Source organism: Rhea americana, unplaced genomic scaffold, assembly GCF_003343005.1.
Source record: "Rhea americana isolate MKP2758 unplaced genomic scaffold, rheAme1 scaffold_488, whole genome shotgun sequence".
In the NCBI taxonomy this organism is placed as follows: Eukaryota; Metazoa; Chordata; class Aves; order Rheiformes; family Rheidae; genus Rhea; species Rhea americana.
In genome coordinates, this window is record NW_028186632.1 from 76,374 (window position 1) to 98,968 (window position 22,595).

The following is a 22,595-nucleotide window of genomic DNA, read 5'->3' on the forward strand; positions in this document are numbered from 1 at the left end:
AAAAAAAAAAAAAAAAAGAAGTAGCAGAGAAGAGAAACTGAGGCAGAGCTCGCTCGAGCAGACGCCTCATCGGCAACTCAATTACAACCGGAGATTTGTTTCAGATTTGGAAATTTATTGCAAATTTCAAGCTCTGGGTTGATTCCAGGCCGTAGAGGGTCCGCATCCAACTTCACGCCGCGTGCCACAGGTCAGAACATTTTAACGACAAGCCAGCGCCTACCCGCCGAGCTCGACCCAGCTTCGTCAATCCCGTGACGGCGTCCGGCAACGGCGTTTTGCGCTCGACCGGAGGCGACCGCGACCTTAAAACCGCCGTGTCGGGGCAAACGGGCTTCGCGCCGCAGCTTCGCTCCGAGCAAACCGGGCGCCTGATTGCTAGATGGAATCAAGTTGCTGCTTAAAAACCCAATTACGGACCCTAATTCTCATGCAGTAGTGGAGGTAGATGAAGTTAATGCATTTCCTGACTTAAAAAAAAAAATCAAAATCAAAAAACAAAAAAAAACCCCAAATATCTCCTTTCCAGGGAGTAAACACATAAATATTCCCTACACAGAGGAATATGGTATCCTAAATATTACTAGGACGGGAGATCATGAAAAGGACCAAATCTCTGTCACACAAGAAATCATACAGCTTTATTGCTGTGCTTAAAAACCAAACAGCTGTCAGGCTCTAATCACGGCTTTATTTTGCAAACCCCAGCTTTCCAATTCTAAAATTCAAAAAAGGTGGTGAGGCAGCTCAAGTGTTTCTCAGGGAATGTACAGCTTCCTGCAGTCTTCAACCTAAAAAAGAGAGGAAAAAAAAAGAACAAAAACGCAAAAAAAAAGAGGAAAAAAAAGAAAAGAAAGGACATCGAAAGTGGAACTAAGCAAGTCTACCGAACGAGACAAGGTAARYGCACGACCGCTCCCGAAACAGAGCRGCTCGGTCCCTCCCCCTTGAATAAAAAGAAAACCCCCCAAACCGGCCACGCTTCGGGCACCGCACGTTCAGGTACTGCATTTGGTAAGACAGGAGGGGAAAAAAAATAAAACCCACCCAACGAAACAAAATTCAAAATATCGATTATACAACAGTGCAGGACAATCACCTTCACACAAACATTCACAGAGTTATTCTTGCTGCGGCTCAGCAGCTGCTGGTGGATCCTCCTCCTCCTCCTCTTCCTCCTCCTCCTCCTGCTCACTGCATCCAGCTGGCGCTGCCTTGCTCGTGGCTTCCTCCTCCTCCTCCTCCTCCTCCTCCTCTTTTTCCTCCTCCTTCTCCTCCTCCTCTTTCTCTTTGGCTGCCCAGGCATCAGTTTTGCTTTCTGTGGAAGCTGCTGGCTCCTGGGGAGTTTCTGAAAGCGAAGGCAGCTCCTCCGGGCTTGCCTCAACGGCTGCTTCCGAGGGCGCCTCTGCTTCCGCTTCCGAAGCGGCTAYGGCCGTCGCATCCTCTGCTTCCTCCTCAGCTTCCTCCTCTGCTTCCATTTGGTCTTCATCTTGCAGGAAAGGGGGCATCAGCAGCTGTTTCGGGCGATCTTGCTCCCCTACGTGTTTAAGAAACTCCTCGGTTTTAGACAACTCTCCCGAAGCRCCTTCGGTTTCTTCTCCCGCTTTAGCCACGTCCGCAGCGTCGCCCGCGTCCCCTGCTCCTCCTTCCTCCGCCTGGGCGGTCTCTGCGGTAGCGGTTTCGCTTGCGCCTTCCCCGCCGCCATCTCCACCTTCCAAGGCCTCCGCTTCATCCACATCCTGGTCGGCGATTTCATCCGTAAAGGGATCTTCACCCTGACAAAGAGAGAGGGGAAGAGAGAAGAAGAGTCACTGGACCGCAGCGAGGTAGAGGGAACCTCAGACATGAAAAGCAGAGGTTTTGCAACCGCACTCGATTGGAAACGGCAGGTTCTCAATCGTGGAAATCCATCGTGTCAAGCCCCAAAGCTGCTACAGACACCGCGCGTGCTAATCTTTCAGCGAGAAAGAAGCGCCCCAGGAGAGTGCTCGAATCCCGCACCTCGGAGTACGTTACGTCTCCCTTGCCCCGCTCTGCTCAGCGGGCGAGTACCGGGCATGGCCGCTACGCTAAGGAAGGACTGTGTGTGCTGCGATGCCTGGCGAGAGCGAGCCGGGGCCGTCGGCTGCGCTCTCAGCTGGGAGGAGCTCAGCTCACGGAGACCATTTAAAAAAGAAAAAAAAAACGAAGAAAGAAACAAACAATTCCTCAACCTCTAGCCGGTCCCAGCTGGGTGCACTGAATTCCCCCCCACGCCCCGCAGCGGGAGAGGTCGGGGACAACCAGAAAGCTCCAGGCCTTCCTAGCACCCTTCTCTGGAGAGCGAAGAAATCCAGCTGTAGGAAGCGACGTAACTTAATGTTAACCTCGCGTACGCGCAGCCCCGGCCCGGGGCTCTCGCTCTGCGCGTCGTGCCACGCCACGCGCTAGCAGGGATCTCCTCGGGAGATCGAGGCCCCGAGGGTTCGACCTCGTTACCTGCGTTCGGGCCGACACGGGCTCCTACCACCGCTGCCATCGGGGCAGGGCCCGTTTTGTTTGGCTCTGCGTGCATTTTCAGTTAGGTGGGGGGCGAGCACCGCGCGGCCAGCGGGCGCCGGACCCTAGCGTCGGCCCTGCCACAGAGCAGGCGCCACCGTGCCACCGCCGAGGACACGGCGTGGTTCTAAACTCCCTCTCCCTTCCTCACAGGTCACCAAGGTACGCGGACGGATGGCCTGCAACAGATGAAATGGGAAGGGAGGAGGGCAGCATGCCAGCGGCAGAAACCTCGCCTGAAATCTGATCGACCGTGACCAAGAGCTTCTGAACTCCCCCGCCACAGCTGAGCTGGAGGCCAGGAGAGAGAAGCTCTCCCACTCCACCACAGCGTCTGGGATGTCCTGCTGAGCGGAGGCACGCCGCCGACGGGACAGCCCAGCAAACCCAGGCCGTCTCTGCTCGCCAGACCAAAGGTTTCGTGCGGTTTTCTGCCTCACGGACCAGATCGATCAGAGATTCAGACCAGATTGGCTGCCTCCACAAGAGCAGATCCATGCAGGTGGAGGACAAACACAATGTTAAATCTTCTCTGGCTGAGGTTCAGCCAGCCAGCCTTACCTACTGAGGTTCTGGAGGCTAGGGGGGAACTTGAGGCTAATACCTTGCGATCTGGACCCAAGTCCGTTATCGCTGGTAAACTCTACGGGGGATATGAAGTCCACTATTGGTGGGGACTGTCACGGCCTCCCTTTGGAAGGGCGAGGTGCCCAGCATCCCTCAGAGGAGGAATCGTTAGGCCCACGTTCAAGAAATCATCTCTTGACGCTGACAGTCTTGTCAATCATCGCCCTGTCTCCGGCCTTCCTTTCTTGGGGAAGGTTGCCGAGAGTGTTTTGGCGAGGCAGCTCTGGCATTACCTGGAATCCTCAGATTTCCTCCACCCCTTTCAGTCTGGTTTTGCACCTGGGAATGGTACGGAGACCGTGCTGGGATGGGTCGAAGATCTCCTCCTGCCGATGGACAAAGGTCAGGTGCCCAGTGCTGATTCATTTAGATCTGCCGGCAGCCTTTGATACCGTTGATCATGAGGTGTTGTTGACGTGCCTGCGGACCCTGGCAAGGGTAGACGGAGTTGCACTTGAGTGGTTCCGTTCTTTTCCTCTGAGAGATCCCAGAGGGTAGCACCGGGCAAACGCTCGTCTGCCCCGAGGGCTCTCTCGTGTGGGGTACCGCAGGGTTTTTTGTGTCACCCTCCTGTTCAACGTGTATGAGAGGCCGCTAGGGGAGACAGCCTCATCACTTGGCTGCAGTGCCATCATACGCTGACAACTCTCAGCTCAAAGTCTCTTTCACTGGACCCAGAGGGTGGAGTCGCAGTTTTGCTAGAGGCTAGCAGAGACTGGGCATGATGAGAGCTAGCTGGCAGAGGCTCAATCCGGGTAAGACCAAAGTGATGCCGGTGGGACAGGGGAACCATCTGCTCCCCCGCGGGAAGGCGGGGGTGCGCCTGCCCTGTCAGCCACGTTTGCAAACAGGGCTCCTGTTGGATCCTGGGCTGCCCCTGGACTTCCAGGTAACAGCAGTAGGCAAAAGCGCTTCTTTTCGTCTTCGCGCGGCGAGGAGGTTGCGACCTTTCCTCTGAGACGCGGACCTCGCCCGTCGCCCGCGCCGCCTCCAGACCGCATTACCGCAACGCGCTCCTACACGGGCGTCCCTCGGAAAGGCCGCCTGGAAACGGGGCGGGAGGGGGGCGGGCGGCACGCCACCGCCCCGCTCGCTCAGCGGCGCTTCCGCATGGAACATATTACCACCATGCTCTGAAGACTGCGCTGGCTTCCGGCTTCCTTCTGCCCTTCCGAGTGTTGGCTTGGGCCTAACCAAACCCTACCTGGCGCAGGCCCTGCCCCTCTCCTCGCGCTCCGTCTCGGCAGTGCGGATCGGCTGGGGCGCTCTGTGCCGCTTTCCCAGCTCGGATCTCAAGGGAGGAGGAGGGGGGGGCTAGCGGGAGCGTTTCGGCCCGCGGGAATTGCACGCCCCCGGGCGCTCCGTCGCTCGGTCGAGCTGCCGGGAGCGCTGCGGAGCCTGGCTGTTTGCACCGGGTAAAATTCACCCTGGTGCAGGGTGGGGTTAGTGGGTGGCCCGGAAGCCTTCCAAGCCCAATTCAAGTCCTGTGGGACTCAACTGGCGCCTACCCAGTCTGCACGCTCGCTCTCTGCACTGGGCCGAACCCGGCCCCCAGGCCGCAGCTCGAGGGCTGGCGTGAGGGCACTGGAGCTCCTTTCGCTACTTTTTTTTCCATTTGGATGGTTTCATAACTGAGCTACGTGCGCCTGGGAATTACAGTAGGTACAGTCTGCAAGTTAAAAAACAAAACAAAACAAAAAACAAAAAAAACATGAGAAGTGGTAAACCACCTATAGAGAAAAAGAAACCAGACCTAAGATTTACGCTATAGATAAGAGAGCGGAGTGGAACCTACACTTCTCCGCACCGTACGTAGCAGGGCGTTCTGTGACCAACATGCAGCACACACAGCGAATACTCGGCTCCGTGCTCCGCGCTACTCCAGCATTCAAGGCGGAGACCACGGCAGAGCCTGTCCCCCACTGCTCCGGCAACTCCGCACAAGCTGACGACTTTCTTGCTCACTCACCTTGAGGTACTTCTCCAGCATCTTGACGATGTGTTTGTTATTGAGGACGCTCTTGGCGACGTGTAAGCTGGTCTTCTTGAACTGCTCCGCAGCCATCTAGAAAGCAAAGAAACATGGGGGTTACCGGGCCAGGCTGAAAGGGGAAGAGCTCCCACAGGGGTCTGGCTTGAGATGCTATATTCCCTCCTTCTCAGCAAGGCTTGGAAAACCCARTTTCCCACTCTAGGCAGTTCCCCTGAGCAGGTCGCGAAAAACGAGGCAAGGGAGCATCAGCCCTTCATCTGCTAACACAAGCCCTGGAAAAAGAAAATGCATTTCAGCACCAACAGCTGGAACATCACCCGAATATCCAACGATCCTCAGCGCAGAAGAGGCCAGGATAGTTACGCAGAGGGCAACACAGCGGAGACGGAGACGACCCTGCGGTACTCGCGTGTTTCTGTTCTGACTGAACCTCAATCCTGTCCCAATCTGGGCTCGCRTTGAGAGATGACAACCCGCACAGACTTCCGTGCTACTGGCAGCTAAGGCAGCTCCCCAACCACTGTGAAGTGGTGCCTGGAGCAGTGTCTGAAACAGCTTCCAGAGGGGTTGGCTGGTTTTGCAGAGCTTGTTTTCTCCAAAGATTTGGAGCAGCTAGAGTTGGACAGCCAGAATCTGCGATTACACCATACAGCAGAAAAAAAAAAAAAAAACTGCTGCTTCCTTCCTTCCTTCCTTCCTTTTTACCAGCACAACCCTTCCACTGCCGCTCCTTGACCTGGGACTGGACTGACCCGTTCGATTTAGAACCCCCTCTACAACCTGTGCCAAATTAGACACAGCTTATATCTGAATTCCCTAAGTGTCCTCAATGTTCCCTCAGAGGTGATTTTAGGAAAGAGTCCTAGAAAGCATTGCGAATTGAGGAAAGAACGTTTCACCTGCAAATTTATACAGTATGCCTGAGCTTCAAGCAGCCTGACCCCAACGGGAAAGAAAAAGGTATCGGTTATTTCTGCAAAGCTGTGATCATCACAGACCAGTCAATCGTAACAGTGGATCCCATCCCTGCCTGCCTGGAACGCGCAAACCCCGAACACCATTCCTGACCCAGAGGATTTTCTCCCAAGCCCGGCCAGGGAGGGYGCAACCGCTTCAGTTCCTACTGGCGGTCCAAGTTACAAAATGAATAAATAAATAATAAAATAAAATAAAATAAAATYACTCACGTACCATGCTAACACGCAAACGAAAAGCCCGGGTCTCCCTTTCAATCTAACCTCTTCCGCTCATCATCCCTCCCACTTCCAGAAGCACCCCAGTGTTTCTCATTTGCTCAGCTGCTCGGATTTCCCTACAAAAGGGCAAAGCCTGCCCAGGCCACCCACCAGCATCCCACAGACCCCTCGCGGTTCCCTGCTCAGTCCCTCATCCTGTATGTTTTCAGAGGCTGCAAAAAGCAAAACGAGCCAAAGCCACAAGGAAACCTCAAGCCCAGGCTGACACCCCCCTTACCCAGGCTCTCAGCAAAGATTAAACGCTCCAGATGCTTACTCTGCGGTTTCGGTTGTGATCTACAGATCGCAGATGCCTCTGGAGAAGGTGGTTCTGTGCAGGAATTAACATGTCACAAGCCATACAGTGAGCTGCCTCGATCTTCTTGAAGAAATGTTCCTGGCCAATACCTACAKCAACGAGGTAGCGTCAGCCAAAATTCAAAGCAAATAACACATTCTGCTGCTAATGCCCATTTCCACCCCCTCTAACCCAGTAATGCTCTCCTCCCCAGCTCATGGCCAACAAGTTAACTCAGCACCCGTATTCCTTGCCATTTCTGCCTTCCCTTTAGAGACAAAGCTCACATACCTTATTTTAACACAAGGAGGAAAGAAGCTGTGGTAATTCTGCTCTTAAACAGAGCTTACCAATGCAGCACACAAKTGCGGGAGGAAGAGAGGTAGTTTTGGGGGTAACAAGCCCAAGGTACAAAGCAACCAACTTACCTGAGGCAAAGCCAGGAACTGAACCCTGTTTTCCTCTATCCTAGTCGAAACCAGCCTGCCTCTCCAAGCCTCTATCTGATTTAAAGGTCACAAAGGTGGAACGGACAACTCGATTTTCCCCCAGCTTTAGGATCGTTTCTTCTTTCTTCCTATGCTCAGATCCTCCACCAAAAAGCCTGGGCACTCGTTTTGGGARTCAACGTGCAGCTTAACTAGACTACACTCACTACGACAGAACCAGTCTCCCAGACCGGGACCAAATGTTCTTTTGTGGCTGAGGGGGGGCAAACTATATAGGAGATAGGTGTGTTGATCAGGCTAGGTGGATTTTCCCATCTCACTTTCCACCAAAGCCCACGTGGATCAACCTCACYGCTTTCAAAAGTTTCTTTCAGCGTTAGAAGCGAACCCAGGACCAAGCAGTATTAGCTTAACGACCACAAAATCAACGATCCTYGGGGAGCTTTTCACTGTCCACCTATTTTAGTATTTGTACCACTGCAACAGTTTCATGAACCTACTGCATGAAGAGCTACAGTGAGGACGAGTGTTCTCTCTTTCCCAAAAGACAACTCATTTCACAAAGCTGGCTAGATTTTAACAGACAGAACCTGACGTGGAGTTACAATGGCACAAATGCAAAGTCACGTGCATTTGTTTTCTTGAAAAACTTGCAAGATGCAGCAGTTCTCAAAGTCACAAGTGAACCTACGAGGTTCTGGCGGATTTTGTAGGTCATGGTAAAGAGGCAGTACTGCAGGTTCTGACAGAGGATACGGGTGGTCCCTTCAGTCCTGGCCCCCCACTCTTTTTAGCTGCCATCAGCCTATTAAGTCCTTCCGGTCAGCCTGCCMCGCTCCCGCGTTTTGGAGACAACCCCCTTTCACAGCGTGCGCAAGGTGGCTGCTTTTCTGCTAAAGGAGACGGCCAAGCTTGGGCATCCAAGGGCCTGTTTAACATATGAGCCGGTTGCTATTATCAACAGGTAACGGGCTACAAACACCCCGTGTCTGGGCCTGCCCACAGGAGTCCTGAATCACAGCAGGTCCTTAAGCAGGCAGGCATCAACGCTTGGCTCTGGGCACGGAACAGCTCCTTACCCTTAAACGGATCCGGCTTCTGTTTTGTTCCCTCTTTCTCCGTCAGCTCCTGACGTCGCTTCTCAATTTTCTTATTCCTGTTGACGATGTACTCCTAGAGGGGAAGACGACAGAACTCACCGAGACGATCGAGTAGCGCGAAGGGGAAATGAAATCTCTACAGAAAAYCCACATGGAAGACCGATGTTAGTTAACTAACTAGATGAGCCAGATGTTTTCTTGCCCCTGTCATCTCTATCGTAGCAAGAACCTGAAAGATCCAAGTCAGAGCCAAATCCAGCACCTCTTCGAAGCCTATTTCCTTGTCACCGTCAGGATCGTGTTTTTAAAGGGCACTGAGGGAGTGGCAAAGTGGTTGAAAGATGCCACTTAACAGCCCCAAAACCCAAATATCGTCATCCAGGAAATAAAACATCCCAGCCCTTCTCTCTCTTGCCATCTACACAGCTAGGCCAGAGGAAGGAGAGGACAACTGACAGAATATTCATTCCTGGCTTTTCTGTTTAAATTCCTTTTGGGAAGGAAACGGTTATTTGCACGAGAAACCACCTAACGTCAACTGATGTCACCAAGTGACACATTAACAAGTGACGTGAGCCGACAAAGTCGGAGCTGTACGTGAATGAATTCATGAGCCCCTTCATTCTTCCCACGAGTACAGAAATCCCCAAACAGCCCAGCAGTCATGCAGAAAAGTCACAGAAAGGTTAAACCAACGCTGGGCTACCCACATACCTGCAGAAACTCAACGGTTTTGTCTGGAAGTTTGGTACCTATGTATCGCAAGGTCTCTTTGTGAAACTTGCTTTGTAGATGTTTCTGGATTTCCTCTTCCTCAAAACTGCGGAACTTGCACACAGAACAGGCAAACTGGATTCTACGCAGAGCAATAGAACCACAAATCAGGAACAAGTTAAGCATTTAATTTTCTACCTATAATCTTTTYCCTCAAGATTCAAAATGCCATTTTGTTCTGATAACATAATTTTATTTTGTAGTGCAACTTCAGCTAGCGCTTCAGATTTCTCCTACATCTGCACAGAGGAATATTCTGGCTGAATATTATAAGGACAATTCAAACATTAYAGTGACTATTCACAGAAGTGCCAGCTTGTCATTCCTCTTACCTGTCCATTGCCCGATCACGCATCCTATCTCTTCTCCGCTGCTTCTCCCTCTTCTTTTTCACCTCCTCATCATCATCGTCACAGCCATCTCCAGATGCTAGGGAAAAATTCAGGAGTTGCCGTGTAACAACTCACGTCCACACGCTTTGCTGGCCGAGATACTTTGGGAGCTTGCTTCCTTAGCCTCCTATTTACCCTTGGCTTTGGGAAGTTGTAATTTCTCCYGGTCTCTGGCAACTCTTCCGTTTTCCCTCCCTCCCACAAGTCAGCTTCTTGACCACAGGTAAGCAGCAGCCTCTTTCTCAGGTCTCCGGCATAAAGCCATCGTCCTCCAACTTCCTCAAGTTGCAACATTAACTTAAGTCTTTGTAGACAGCAACGAGACAAGCYGTTACTGGAAAGAGCAGTCACAAGAGTCCTGACTTTCATGGTGCCACAGAAGCACTGCTGCAAAGTCAACTCTCTCTTTCACTTCCTTGGGAAGAGCTATTCTCCCTGTACTCTCTTTTCTTCCTCTTTGTCTGTTTTTCCATAGGGAAAAAGTTACTTAGGAAAGTCAGGTAACAAAAGGCAGCACAGATGTTGTTAGTGCCTCAGCAGCAGTTCTGCTTCTTTAGGACAGTTTTAGGCCTACTCCTCATGCTGCCTTCCAAAAAGCTTTAAGAATTATAGAGAAAGCAGCAGACCCAAGAATTTAGCTGGCCTAATCTATGCAGTATTTTAGGGCAGGAAGCTGTGAGTAATGGGTCCGAGGTATATTGGCCTCACGCAACATGCTCAGGTAATAATTCACCCGCAACGTCTTTGGATGAAGGAGTGCAGAGACCAGAACTTCCACTTTAGGTCAAGACCTGGTTATCGGAGGGAGACTTCAACAAAAATTGAGCATCCAGCTATAGCTGGTTTCAATCCTGAGAATAATYGAAAATGGGCAACAGCAGCTGTTCATGCTGTTCCCCCAAGTCATTCCGTAAAGGTAAAATATGCTTGGGGTTGGCATGTCCTAACTAAGAAGTATAATCAACCTAGTGCATGTGTCTCCAGTATTTAACAAGCTCCAACTCCTCTGCTTTGTACAGTCTCACAGAACAGTCATAATTTCAAATCTGTAGGGATATACAAAGCTCGAAAAAGCCAGATAAATCCTAAAACCAAGGGAATCTTGAAGTCATAAAACAAGATCCAAATGGGCAAAGAGAACATGATCAACGACATTCAAGCTTTTTTCCTGAAAGCAAACCACTGCCAACGCATATGAGAACTCAAGAGGCAGCGTGCCCTCGCACAAACACTTTCAAATGGGGCACAACCTTGCTCTAAACTCCAAAGAATTAAATCCAAAAGCAGCTGAAGTGGCTTCAGCTCCTCTAGACCATCTTAGTTTTTAAATATCTGATATACTTTGATATAGTCCCATCTATTTGGGGGGGAAATATTTATATATACACAGGGTTTAACATAGTGACTGAARCCACCAGTGAAAGCGATTTGGTTAATGACAATTTTGGTTTCGTTCTGCCCTGTGGCTAGACGTGCGCTCCCTCATCAACCTCATCCAAGCCGGGCAGGAAGATAAGCTGATGCTACGGCTAACACTTCCTCTCTGCCCGTGCGTTCATACRAGTCCGTATGAAGAAGCCTAGAAGCAGTGCAGCCACTTCATTACTACCCTGCAAAACAGCCATGAYGGGCAGTGGCACACCTACCGGAGCCCTAACACGCCACAACCAGAGCTGCAACAGCTTTTGACAAAAAAGAAAAGAAAAAGAAAAAAAAAAGCCCTCTAGATAGTGCCAGAAGGTAAAAGCACACCAGTTTGGAGTACGTCCAGTTCATGGGAGACCTGCGCGCTGGGGGAGCCACCCTACCTTCCTTTGCCAAATCGCCACAACTCCCATTCTCCTGGAAAATAAAAACAAAACAAAAAGGACAAAAAGAAATCATTGTCATTTACTGAGGTTTGGAAGTTTCACAGTCCATCCTGCCACCAGCAAGACTGTAGAGCAGAGGATGGGTTGTGTCATTTGGGGATTAAATGTCAACACTTTTGAATCACAACATTTACAAAATAACAGTGAGATGTAACCCAATGTGGGAAACAACTACGCGTTGCTTCTGTCGAATTTAAAATATTTCACAGAAGAGTCACTCCTTCACATAGCACCTTACTAATGACTACATCCAGTCACAAGTCACTTAAGACAAATGACAACGAGCCCCATCTATCTCRGCAAACAAACCAAAGAAAGTAAAAAAGCCAATCCCTAATCGGAACTTAGCCCTAACGAGACTTGCCGGTAGAGCCAGGAGCAGACRTACAGGTGCTGTGCCCTAAATCTTGCGCTACTGTGTTTTTAGGACCTTGGCAAAAGCACCTCTGTGCAAACGAGTCTGCCAGTAACCCTTGTTGAAGGGCACGGGGAAATTAGGAGAAACAAGAACTTTCAGAATATGTGCGTTTAGAATATTAGTTTGGGATCATTCTAAAAATTCTGCCTGCAACATTGTCAAGGGAAGAGAGGAAAGTGCTRCAGTGCTTAAATGCTCACACATTTGTCACAAAGACTTAAAAAAAAAAAAGTTACTTACACCTTTGTCAGCTTCATCTCCCGATTTTTCTTCTCCTTCGCCCTCATCTGCTGCACACAAGAAAAATCATTTAGCWGGTGTCGGAGGAAGTACTTTATTTTCTCCCACTCAAAGCTGCAAGGGGCCCTGCTGGTATCTAGTAAGTCACCAAGTACTGGGATAACGGCTCAAAATCCCAGTGAAGATAAACTGCTCACTGTTTTCTCCTTGCCTGTCAGCCTCTGCTGCAGACTGCCATTACTTTCACGATACCAACCTCGAGCACTGATRTAGTTTCAAGCCGTAAAACACTACTATAAACACGGTGCACAAGAAGGCACTTACAGGAGTGCTACAATATCAGCAATGCTAGAGGCTAATGAGTACAACAGCTCTGGAAATTAACAGTCAACAGCCAGTTGAAAGATAAAACACTTAAAAACGTAGGGAGAAACAGTGACTAGCACTAGAGAACAAAGACAGGCACATACCATTCTCAGTGTCATCTCCTTCACTGTCAGTCTTTGCCTGTTTGCTGTCTGGCTCATCTCCGCTTTGGGACTGTTTTCGCTTGCGACCTCCTTCGCTATCTGATCGCCCTCCCGAACGGTTGCGGAAACCTCTCCTTTTGGGCTACAGTTGGAAGAAACCGGTCACCCTCATCAGCTCTAGGTACCGAAGCGCTTATCAAAATAGTCCATCCTCCTGCTATGCCTCCCCCAACAGTTTAAGCCCACATGACCCCCACAGACTTCTACCTGGCTATAAAAGGATTTACCGCCTTACTTATAGCTAGCTTGAACAAACAAGCTAGCGTCCCACCCCCCTCCAGAGCTGATTCTGGAAGGGATAAGTGTTCAGAGGCTCTATTTAAAAAAAAAAAAAAAAAGAAAAGAAAAGAAAAACAACCCATAGGAACCCACAAGCTGCCTGACACTTTGCTCTCTCTGGGAGGACTTCAATTTTTCAGAGGTGGAAGCCACCTGAGGCAGACCGGCACGTCTCCAAAAAACTGAATTCTACAGGTTAACAGCAAAGCCTAGCGCTGAGGCTGACTGCAGGAGCAAAAAGCAAGCTGACTGGAATTTTACAGGAAAAACAGTGACAACTTACCGTGAGGGTGTTCAGGTGCCACGGCACCGTACTCACTCTGTCTCTGTTTCGTTGCCGCCCCATTCCGTACGGCATGTTACCGTACCGTCCCATTCCCATGCCCGACACGCCCATCATGCCATAGTCATAGTCTCCATAGTCCCCATAGTCGCCGTAGTCACCATAATCGCCGTAGTCTCCATAGTCGCCGTAGTCACCGTAATCTCCATAGTCTCCATAGTCGCCGTAGTCAGGGACAAGGGCTTGGGAGAAGAGAGAAGGGAGCCTGTTGGGACCAGGCCCGCCCATCCCGCGCCCACCCATGTAGTTCAACTCATTCCAGCGAGCCGACAGGCGCTCCGTACTGGAGGAGGGCATGAAGTGGTCACTGCGATTGAAAGTGTTGAGACGCCCCCGATTCTGAACGCGGTTTTGCCCCCTTCCTCGGATGAGGCCGTAGTTGTTTCCTCGGTTGCGCGACTGATCCCTGCGGTTGTCGAACTGGCTCCCAAAGGAATCGTTCCGATCGGTTCCCACTTCCCCATAATCGTAGCCAGATCTGTACATGTCACGGTCGTTCATTGAAGACCTCGAGTCATACGATTCGAAAGACTCAAACCTGAAAGAGCTGCACAGCAAATAGAACAGTCAGCAGCTAGCATAACGGTCCCACACACCACCCAACCGTTTGTACCTATTTATTATCACAATCCAAACGTTCTTAGAAGAATAGAATAAGAATACAATTTTATTAAACCTTGCTTACTGAGCACTTTCCTTCCACATCTCCTTTTCCCTAGTCTCAGAAAGCTTGGAGAAGAGGGGAAAAACAAGAACACCCCCAAATCCACTGTTTTCCATACAAATATCTGAAAAAACACCCTTTGGAGATGTTATACAGTGCTACAGAAGCAGATCAGCCCAAATTACACTCCCTTTGTTGAAAGGCAGATSCCAAAATCTTCCCTACAACAACCCATGCAAAGGTAAAGCCAAAAGAAAATGCTGTTTCTCATTTTCAGGGTCAGCAGCTTAGAACTGCAAGGRGACATACCAGCAAAGAATCTCAGCTGCAAGAAAAAAAGGAACATCAAAACAACTAGACACTGATACGAACAAAATGGCAATTCCTGGCTTGAAAGAGAAGCCCTGTAAAGACCTAAAAAGACCCTTTTTACTAGAAAGAGGAAAACTCCARGGCTTTGTCCAATCTGCAAGTTAATCTAACAGCAGGGAAAAAACAACATGAGAAAACAAGTAATCCTTGTCCTTAAGATGAAAACTCTTAGCTGTGCCTCCAGGTATGGAATTAATGCAGATAAGCATTAATTGGCAGTATCTCGGCTGACTGAAGCAGCAAATATCAAATAGCAAAGAAAGGTGAAGCTTCATTTATTTCGTAACTCTTGCCAGGATGTGTGTTACCATTTGAGCAGCAAAGCATGCAACAAAAGGAAACAACTCTCCAGACTGGCATAATTTAACATAGTGGGAGGAAAAAAAAAAAAAGTACTAGAGCTCTATGAGAAAACAAACAAAAAAGCCCTCCTGCACATGAAAAGATACCTTACGAAACTTTAAAAAAAAAAAGCAAATGAAAAAATGCCTGTAAAAATGTATTAAGTCAATCAACAAAGTGGCTTTTAATGCCTGAAACATGCATACATATATAAAAAATTAAAAACAAAATCAGGACAGGTAAAAAAAAGGAACTGCAGGCAAACAAGCTTGTTTTCTCAACAACAAGTGCTGAATCATGCCAATACAATCGGAGCAGTTTGATTTGAAGTTGCAGTGACAACAGAATGTTCATTTTTGTTATAAAAGAAACAAGTCTAAGAGTCACCTCTCCTGGTCTTCCATGCCTTCGCCTGTTCCACCACTGCCCTCCTTTGATAGCATATCTAAACGCTGGTTAATTTTGGCTATGATGGAATCCGAGTTCTCGTTCGTCCCAGTTTCGGTGCTGTACGACGCGACGGGCATGCTGGTGTTGACATCGGTGTTCATGCTCATATCRGAAGTTTTGGGAGTTTCCCAAGAACTGGAGGTGGCAGCAGCTGCTGCACCATAGTTGTACGTGGCTGCTGTGTTAGCAGCAGTSGTTTGGGTATTGTAATAGTCATAGCCTTCATAGCCTGGCAGAAAAGAGGGGAGAAAAAGAAAAAAAAAAACAATGTTAATACAGTATCATAAAGACACAGATACCTGGAAGAAGAGTTTGGATGCTATGGACCCTACTAGGCAAGGCTGCAGCTGGGCTTTACTCCTYAAAGGAAATCTGGCTTCATAAAATGAAAGACGTCAAGAGTCAGGAAGTTCCTTGTTCAACCCCAACCCTAAAAGCTTGAAGGCCAAGAGTGCATTCTGGTGACTTTAACTGCTAGGAAACAGAACGCTACTGGTCCCAGTAGGGATTTTTAGAATGAACTCAGTGTACGCTGCTGGGTTTTGTCAGCCTAAGCCATCTACACTGTGCAGCCCGACAAAAATATCGAAGAGAATCTGGCTGCTGGGCACGTAACCACGTATCCAGCCAAGACAACTAAAGCTACGAAGCAGTTTAACCAGAAAAATCAAAGCAGCGAGTAATAAAGAACATAAAGCCAGCCACCTTGTGGTGACAGCGTAACATTGAAGAAAGAGCAATGCGCTACAGCCGCGCTCGCGTCACGCTTAACGCAACGTTGAAGATGCGGAACGAGAGGGCTGCGCCCCCGGAGACTCCTAACACCTCCGCGCCCGCCCCCGCTCGCCGAACCGCCAGCCTCTTCCTCTGAACGCGTCCTGAGCCCTGCGCTAAAAAAGCGAGCTTCCTCTCAACAGCTCTTCGATTGCTGCTTCTGACCTGGCATACCCTTTGCTATGTCACTCCTAGGGCTCTCGTAAAGTGACTGCCAAGTGTGCCATGAAGATCCCTCATAATTCTCCTTGGCCGCGATGCCTACAATAAAATTGACAACAGTTAAGGCCGCTGGTGCGCCGATACCGCTGCCTATTGCGCCCGTTGCCTCGTCGTTCCGTTGCATTTCCCCCCATCTGCCCGTTTCCATCTGGCCACTTTTGTTGTTATTCAGATTGTAAGCTCTCCGGAGCAGGGGACTGCCTTTCTGTTCCGTATTTGCACAAGACCTAGCACAATAGGGTGTTAGTCCTTGCCTTGTGCTCCCAGGCTTTACAAAGAGAGAAATAATAGAAGGTAAAAAAAAAAAAAAAATCATTTTTACACGTGACTTGACCTGGGAGGTTTGAATCTACAGCCCAACGTGCAGTGCAATATTTATTTTTTTTTTACTGCGAGGATCAAAGAAACAGTATTTCATAAAGCATCGCAGCCATTAGTCCTTCCCTGGGGAAGGCATTAAAAATAGCCTAAAACAGCCATACGATTCAAGCCCAGGCTAATTAACTAAACATTTCTCTGAGAGGAAAGGTTTACTAGAGAAATGCAAAAGATACTTTGCTGCAAAATTGCTAGCCAACATGTGGACAACTGCATTTGTATACCATCAAGGTGGTGGCATAACAAGGGCCAACCTTGGGCTTCCGTTGGGGGAAAGCATCAGTATTATTTTATTAACACACATATCTGGCTATCCCAGATCAAACGAGCAATGCAGACGTAAGACAAATGAGCTTTCCTAATTCACAAATTAATTTTCCCATTTTAAGAGGACGTTGGCTTCTAGTCAGGACAAAGTTTCTCTTCAGCAAAAGCGAAAAAAAGGCACAATCATGGAGCAAGGTAAAAATAATCTCAGGCTTCTCCTGGAAGCTGCTCTGCCCTTTGGATACTCTAACAGTGCACCATGAGGAATGAGCAAAGACTTAGATCACATCTTTGCACACTTTTAAYTTCCAAGTGAAGGCAGCCCGCAAGCTGCAAAACAGTTCCAAATGTTCAGACCAACTTAAGAGGCTGAGGAGAGCACAGAAACAGCTGAACACACAACACACGGAACACGTACCTTGCCAGCTTGTCGCATTTGTCGCRTATGTACCTTAACAGGGCAAAAGAAAGACTGTTTCAGCACTAAAAGCAACAAAGCATAGAAGTCATGAGCTCACGATTAAATATACATAATTCCAGTCAATGCTTGTAAATATTACGCGTCTTTTTGCATAGATTGGGAAAGAAGCTAGTACTTTCAAGAGCTACTTATGAAAATGAAATGGATTTTATGTGTCTGTGTATATACATATATATATATATATATATACACACACACACACACACCACAATTTCATAACACTTTCAATTATCTGATCTGGTGTTTGTTGTTTTACAGCCCTGAAGTGCTCTGCTTAGCACAGACCCATCACAGGAGACCGTAATCACCTGCAGTTCCTCTCTCACCTCAAGCTACAGCCTCATCCAGAGGAACCGCAGAACGGTTCGTGACCGCAGTCAGTTCTTATTATTCCTAGATCTGAGCCACGAAGCAGAAGCGACTCATACACCAGGCTGCAATTTCGTATGAATAGTTTCAGTTTCAACATGCGCTCGGCAGCCAAACTGCAGCAAAGGCAAATGCGTTCAGGAAGATTGTATTACTTGCGGAAGCATCTCGCTTCTTCCACTATTGTCTAGGCTGGGAAGAAGTTCAAAGCGGAGAGCCCAATCTGGCAAATACTTCAGGACATGCTTCATTTTACAATGCTAATAAGTTCCATGTGATAAAATGAAGCACATTATCAGTCACATGCAAAATTGAGGCCAGCCCTAAGGTAGTTCCTCCGATATACAACCCTCAGAAGGTGGAAATTAGAATATATCACAAGATGATGGGATGAAGCTTAAAACAAACAAACAAACTCCAAGAGCCAAGTTACTAGGTAGAAGAGAATGAAGGCTAAACGTCAACAAAAAGAAGTACAATACTACACTACTCTGCCCAGAGAGAAAGAAAAGTTATATCCTAGAGACAGAGAGGTTGTAAGCTGAAATATATCCCAGATATGCTTTATATAAATACATATATGAAATTTACCTTGAGTATTGGTGGTCCCAGTACTCCAGGTGCCATAACCTGCAAAAAAATAAATAAAAATTGAGCTAGTATAAGGATTGAGTGTTTTCTCCAGTTACCTATGGCATTAGCACAGTTTTAGTTTCCTTTAATTAACCCTAAAACCCATAAAGTCCTTAACTGCACTTGTACTTTTATCGTTTGGGAGACGCRCCCGAAGCCCCACACAAATGCTTTGTTCCAGGTTTGTTTTTAATCAGCCTGAAGTGTGACAAGGCACTTTGAGATGGGGAATTAAAGAACATGATGCGTTTCCAAAGACATAAAAATTTTTAAAAGGTACTCGACGCCGCTACATCCAGCCTAGACGCAAACCATCACCTCTTGCAAACTACATCAGCAGAGGCGTCGAGTCTAAACGATGCTACATCAGCAGAAGTTGCTTTTCCCTAGGATGGCTGCATTTGCCAGTAAAATTATACTCATCGGTGAGCTGTGGAGAGGCACAGAAATTCGAGCACCAAGAAAGCCCCTGAAGACCTGCAACGGGCTTGGCATGCTCTGACCTGCTGAAAAGGCATCTGCCAGCTTTGGGATAGAAAAAAAAAAGCTCCGTGCTTCCCCAACCAGCAACAAAACATTGAGAGCATCTCCTAAAATGAATTTTGAAAACTAAAGCAATATACTCGGGTATTTCACTGAAAGCACTTAAAATCTAAGGAGTCTTGGTTGTTGCTACAGGAAAACAAAGAAAAATTTGTCTGTAGTCAGTTCATGTAAGTTTTTCTGATCAAAAATAAAGCTGGTCCACAAGGAAAACAAACGCTGCCTGGCTACAGATAGGAGTATTTCTGCACCCATCGCATCAGTCCAAACTTCTCCCCTATCTGCCTTCCCTCCCTCCCTCYACTGTCTCTGTAGTTTCTCTTCCCTTTAATAACCTCCTCTCCCTCTGAGCCAGCGCRCTGTGAATCCCCCTCCTGTTAATACTTCTTCGCTCAGCACTCTCTCTTCTCATTACGGTCGTTTTAAGCGACGCCAGGCCTGCAGTTGTGACAGGCGCCATCCGAACGTATGCTGAAGGACTGCCTCCGCGGTCAGACAAAAGCGGGAAGACGAACAAAGCCGGAGAGGGGAAAGCTCCTTCTCTGGGCAGGTCAGTTGAAACACCTCAGCTGAAACAGCCCGACTGCTTTGTTTGCAGGTTCTTCCCAGGCTGCACCTCTAGATTATGTATAATAAAAGCTGTCCTGCTTTTAATTGCATGCATATACTTCAGTATTTTGCTTACAAACACGTAGGACATGTTATATTTATACAGGTATTATGATGACTATAATTTTCTTTTATAGAAACGAAGAAATCTGGGTTAAACAAGGCGCTCAAACTTTCTCTCATCAAGCACTCCAGGCAATTTAAGAGGGTGGTGATTAAAGCTGAACATCTACCTTTGAAACTGAAATGTAGGAAAACACTAGACAAAACGCTCGGGTATTAACGACTTGGTACAAAGGAGCAGAGAAGCCGCAGTAGAGTGGCACATTCCCAAGAGCAAAAATTCACACAATAAAACACCGTCGCTTGGGAAACGAGCGGCAAAATAAAGCGCGAAACAGGAAAAGACCACCTTGGCAGAAGTACTGCAAAGGACCTTGGGTATCGAGAAGCACGGAGCGGGCCTGAGCAACAAACTTTGTGGAGTCGAGCGCACCATGTCCTAGTCCCCACGGGATCCTCACGAAAACGTTTCTGAAGCCGGCCGAACCGAGGAAAGCGCGTGGGAAACATTTTAGCCGGTGTGCTTATGCAAGCGCCGCACATACTGAGAGAACGTGGAGCATCAGCAGAGGTTTACTTTGTTCAGCTTATTTGAAATGCTGAGAGCTGAAGTTTAATACCCACAAGAAGGAAAAAAAAATGTTGGGGGCCCAGGACAAACAGCAGGAAATTATTTCTGAAAGCTGGAATTCCACAGAGTCAGTTTGAAGTCCTCCTGCTGATTTCGACAAAGACTTTACCCGGGAGAACAAATCTTGTCTTCTGCTGGAATCGCTAAGCGCTTAAATTGCATCTACAAATCACRTGCTACACAAGGGTCTGTAATTTGTTGGATTGCAGAAGATGTTCTCTCTCTCAAAAACGAGCGCAGATGGAACCGTACAATCAATTCTCAAGAATACTCCTCAACATGCAAAGAAAGTGTAATGAATTTATAAAGAGAGGGGACACAGAGGCTGATGTTCTTCACCTGAAGGTTATTTGYAAAAACTGTGGACGTGCAAGAACTAGAAAAACGTCGTGAATTTACAACATTATGAATACCAAAATTCATGTCAAACTTCTGTAAAAGCTGCAACATACCTCGTGGGTTTTTAACCTATTACGATTTCTACAAGATAAAAGGAAGATTCAAGCCTTTCTTAAATAGCTAATTAACTTTAGGAAGCCAGAAATAGGCAAAAGAAGCCTCTAGAGTAACTTTCACACGTCTAAACATCAAGTCTTTTGAGCCAGTCATCCAAATTCGCTCCGCTATCAATGGAGAAAAAACAGTGCTTCTAGACCGTGGCTGTCCTATTTAAGGCATCTACCTTAAGAGGAGATGAAGTGAACCCTAGAAGCGCGTGTTTTGCTATACAGGAGAGCAGGTGACTAGTTCAGAAGTAGATGTCTACACTTCATCTTGGCTAATAAATAGATCACAGGCATTCAAGAGCCAAACCACCACATTCTTGGCCCAAAGTTCCTTTCCGCATTCTGGGTTCAAACCAGGTGAGCTGCAACCACTTGGGACAAATACCCCTCTCCAGGGATATAAACAAAACAAATGTATGTTTTGCACGTCTTCAATACTGCCACCAACTTGAGAACTCAGGCTGGTGCAATGGTTATACCAGAAAAACTGCTAGAATAGTCTAAAAGCCTTTAAGGAATAATTTACGATGAAAGAGGTGTCAGGCATCGGATCTCCAAAAAGCCGGGGAAAGGTGGAGAAAGGAGAAATTGGGAAGAGCACCTTGTCAACAGGTCTGCCTTCGAGATCAACAAGAGGTCCGTATGTACTACGCACGATCTCTGCGGCAAGCGATGTGCTGGGTACCAGGGAGCTCAATAAAACAAAAAGCAGAACAGCCACACTGTATTATTTATAAAATTCTGCAGCAGTTGTAATTATGCTACACAACTAAGGRAATGTTTTGAACAACAAGGCAAAAAATTGCCCTCCTGGGACCCCCGCGTCTTCGAATTAGAGCAATGGCATAAGCAAAGTTTGAAATAAAGGAGGAAAGAGGACTCAAAACACGCACGCATCTGCAAGCGGGAGAGGATACCAGCAACGGGATACCAACTTTTATATCTAGTAGCGCTCATCTTCCAAACCTATGGGCTGGGTTGCATCTAAATGAATTAAGATTTGAAACAATTGGAGAAATAACCAAGCTGTCAAACTCGGATCGCGGTGAAGACGTTTCTGTCTCCTTTTAACGTTTTGCTGTCGGTTCTGTGAGCTGAGCTCCCTCGACACTAAGGCAGAGGCTAGAAGAGCAAAGGTAGCACTAAAACAAATAACGTGACTCTCGATGCTTGCCGCTTGCTTCGGCAAAGAACGATGCTTTTCCCTCAAGTCGCCAGTACAAAACGGCAACACTTGATAACGAGCGCTAAACACTCTCCAAACCTGGTGGAAAACAGCACTTTCCCACGGTTTTAGCAGTCACAGGCATTTCAGGGGCGGTTCATCTACTCCTTTTCTCTTAACATTGTGCCTTTAGGCCAGGGGCTACGGTGGAAAAAGCACCTAAACTAGCGAAGAAATAGCTGTTGAACCCGCTCTGGGCACCCAAAGTGCGCGGGAAGGGGAAGATGTTCGCAGAAGAGGCGTCGCGGCGCTGTTTACCGTCGCGACGCTTTGATCCGTTAAGGCGCGCGGGCCTCCAAGCAGCGTCCCCTGGGTCCTGATCGGTTTGAGGGGGGGATTTTTCGGGGCTTTGGGGGCTCTGCGGATTGCGTTTTCACTCAGTGCTTCGCGTTCCCCCCACCCCCAAGTCAGAGTGGAGCAGGGGGCCGGCAGCGACCCCCTCTCCGTCAGGGCAGCGCTCCCCGGCGCCGGGGAGCGGCTGGAAGCAGCCGGGGTGGGGGGGGAGGCGGTTTTCCCGCAAGGAAGAGGCGGGCGAGGTCCACCCGGTGCCCCCCTCCCTCCCCCTTCTCCTCCTGTGAGGGTCGGCGGAGAGCGACGGGGGCCGGAACGGGGCTGACGAGGGGGGAGGGGCCGCCCGGCCGCCATTTTGTGTCGTCTTCAGAAATGGGACCGGCTCCATTTCCGCCCCCTCACGGGTGGGGGGGGGGTGAAGGAACGGGAGGTGGAACCGGCCCCCCACCCCCGTGAATATTCCCCTCCACACACGCACACACTTCACACACACACACCCCCCGGCTCCAGCCGCCGCTCACCGCGGGGAACGGCCAACGGCCGCCCCTCCCCCACCCCGCGCACCGCCCGCCCCAACCAATCCGCGGCGCGCCTCCGCTGAAGGACGCGCCGCCGCGCCAATCAGCGGCGCCGCCTCCACACGGGAGGCGGGCCTAACACCTCCCGCAGGAGGTTGACACCCCCCCCC

At 48.7% G+C, this 22,595-nt stretch overlaps 1 protein-coding gene across 1 annotated transcript; it reads right to left on the minus strand.

Annotated features, from left to right (window-relative positions):
* Window positions 1–617: 617 nt before the first annotated feature.
* Window positions 618–19,042, minus strand: AKAP8 (A-kinase anchoring protein 8). The gene is made up of 16 exons (XM_085317057.1): window positions 18,998–19,042; window positions 17,998–18,085; window positions 16,975–17,007; window positions 15,864–15,950; window positions 14,853–15,144; window positions 13,028–13,634; window positions 12,406–12,547; window positions 11,936–11,985; window positions 11,215–11,248; window positions 9,347–9,443; window positions 8,955–9,096; window positions 8,220–8,313; window positions 6,671–6,801; window positions 5,135–5,230; window positions 1,100–1,775; window positions 618–791 (listed from the first exon to the last, which is right to left on the minus strand). The coding sequence occupies exons 1-15, from the start codon at window positions 19,040–19,042 to the stop codon at window positions 1,122–1,124; spliced, it is 2,592 nt and encodes an 863-aa protein (XP_085173183.1). The 3' UTR covers window positions 618–791; window positions 1,100–1,121.
* Window positions 19,043–22,595: the final 3,553 nt, after the last annotated feature.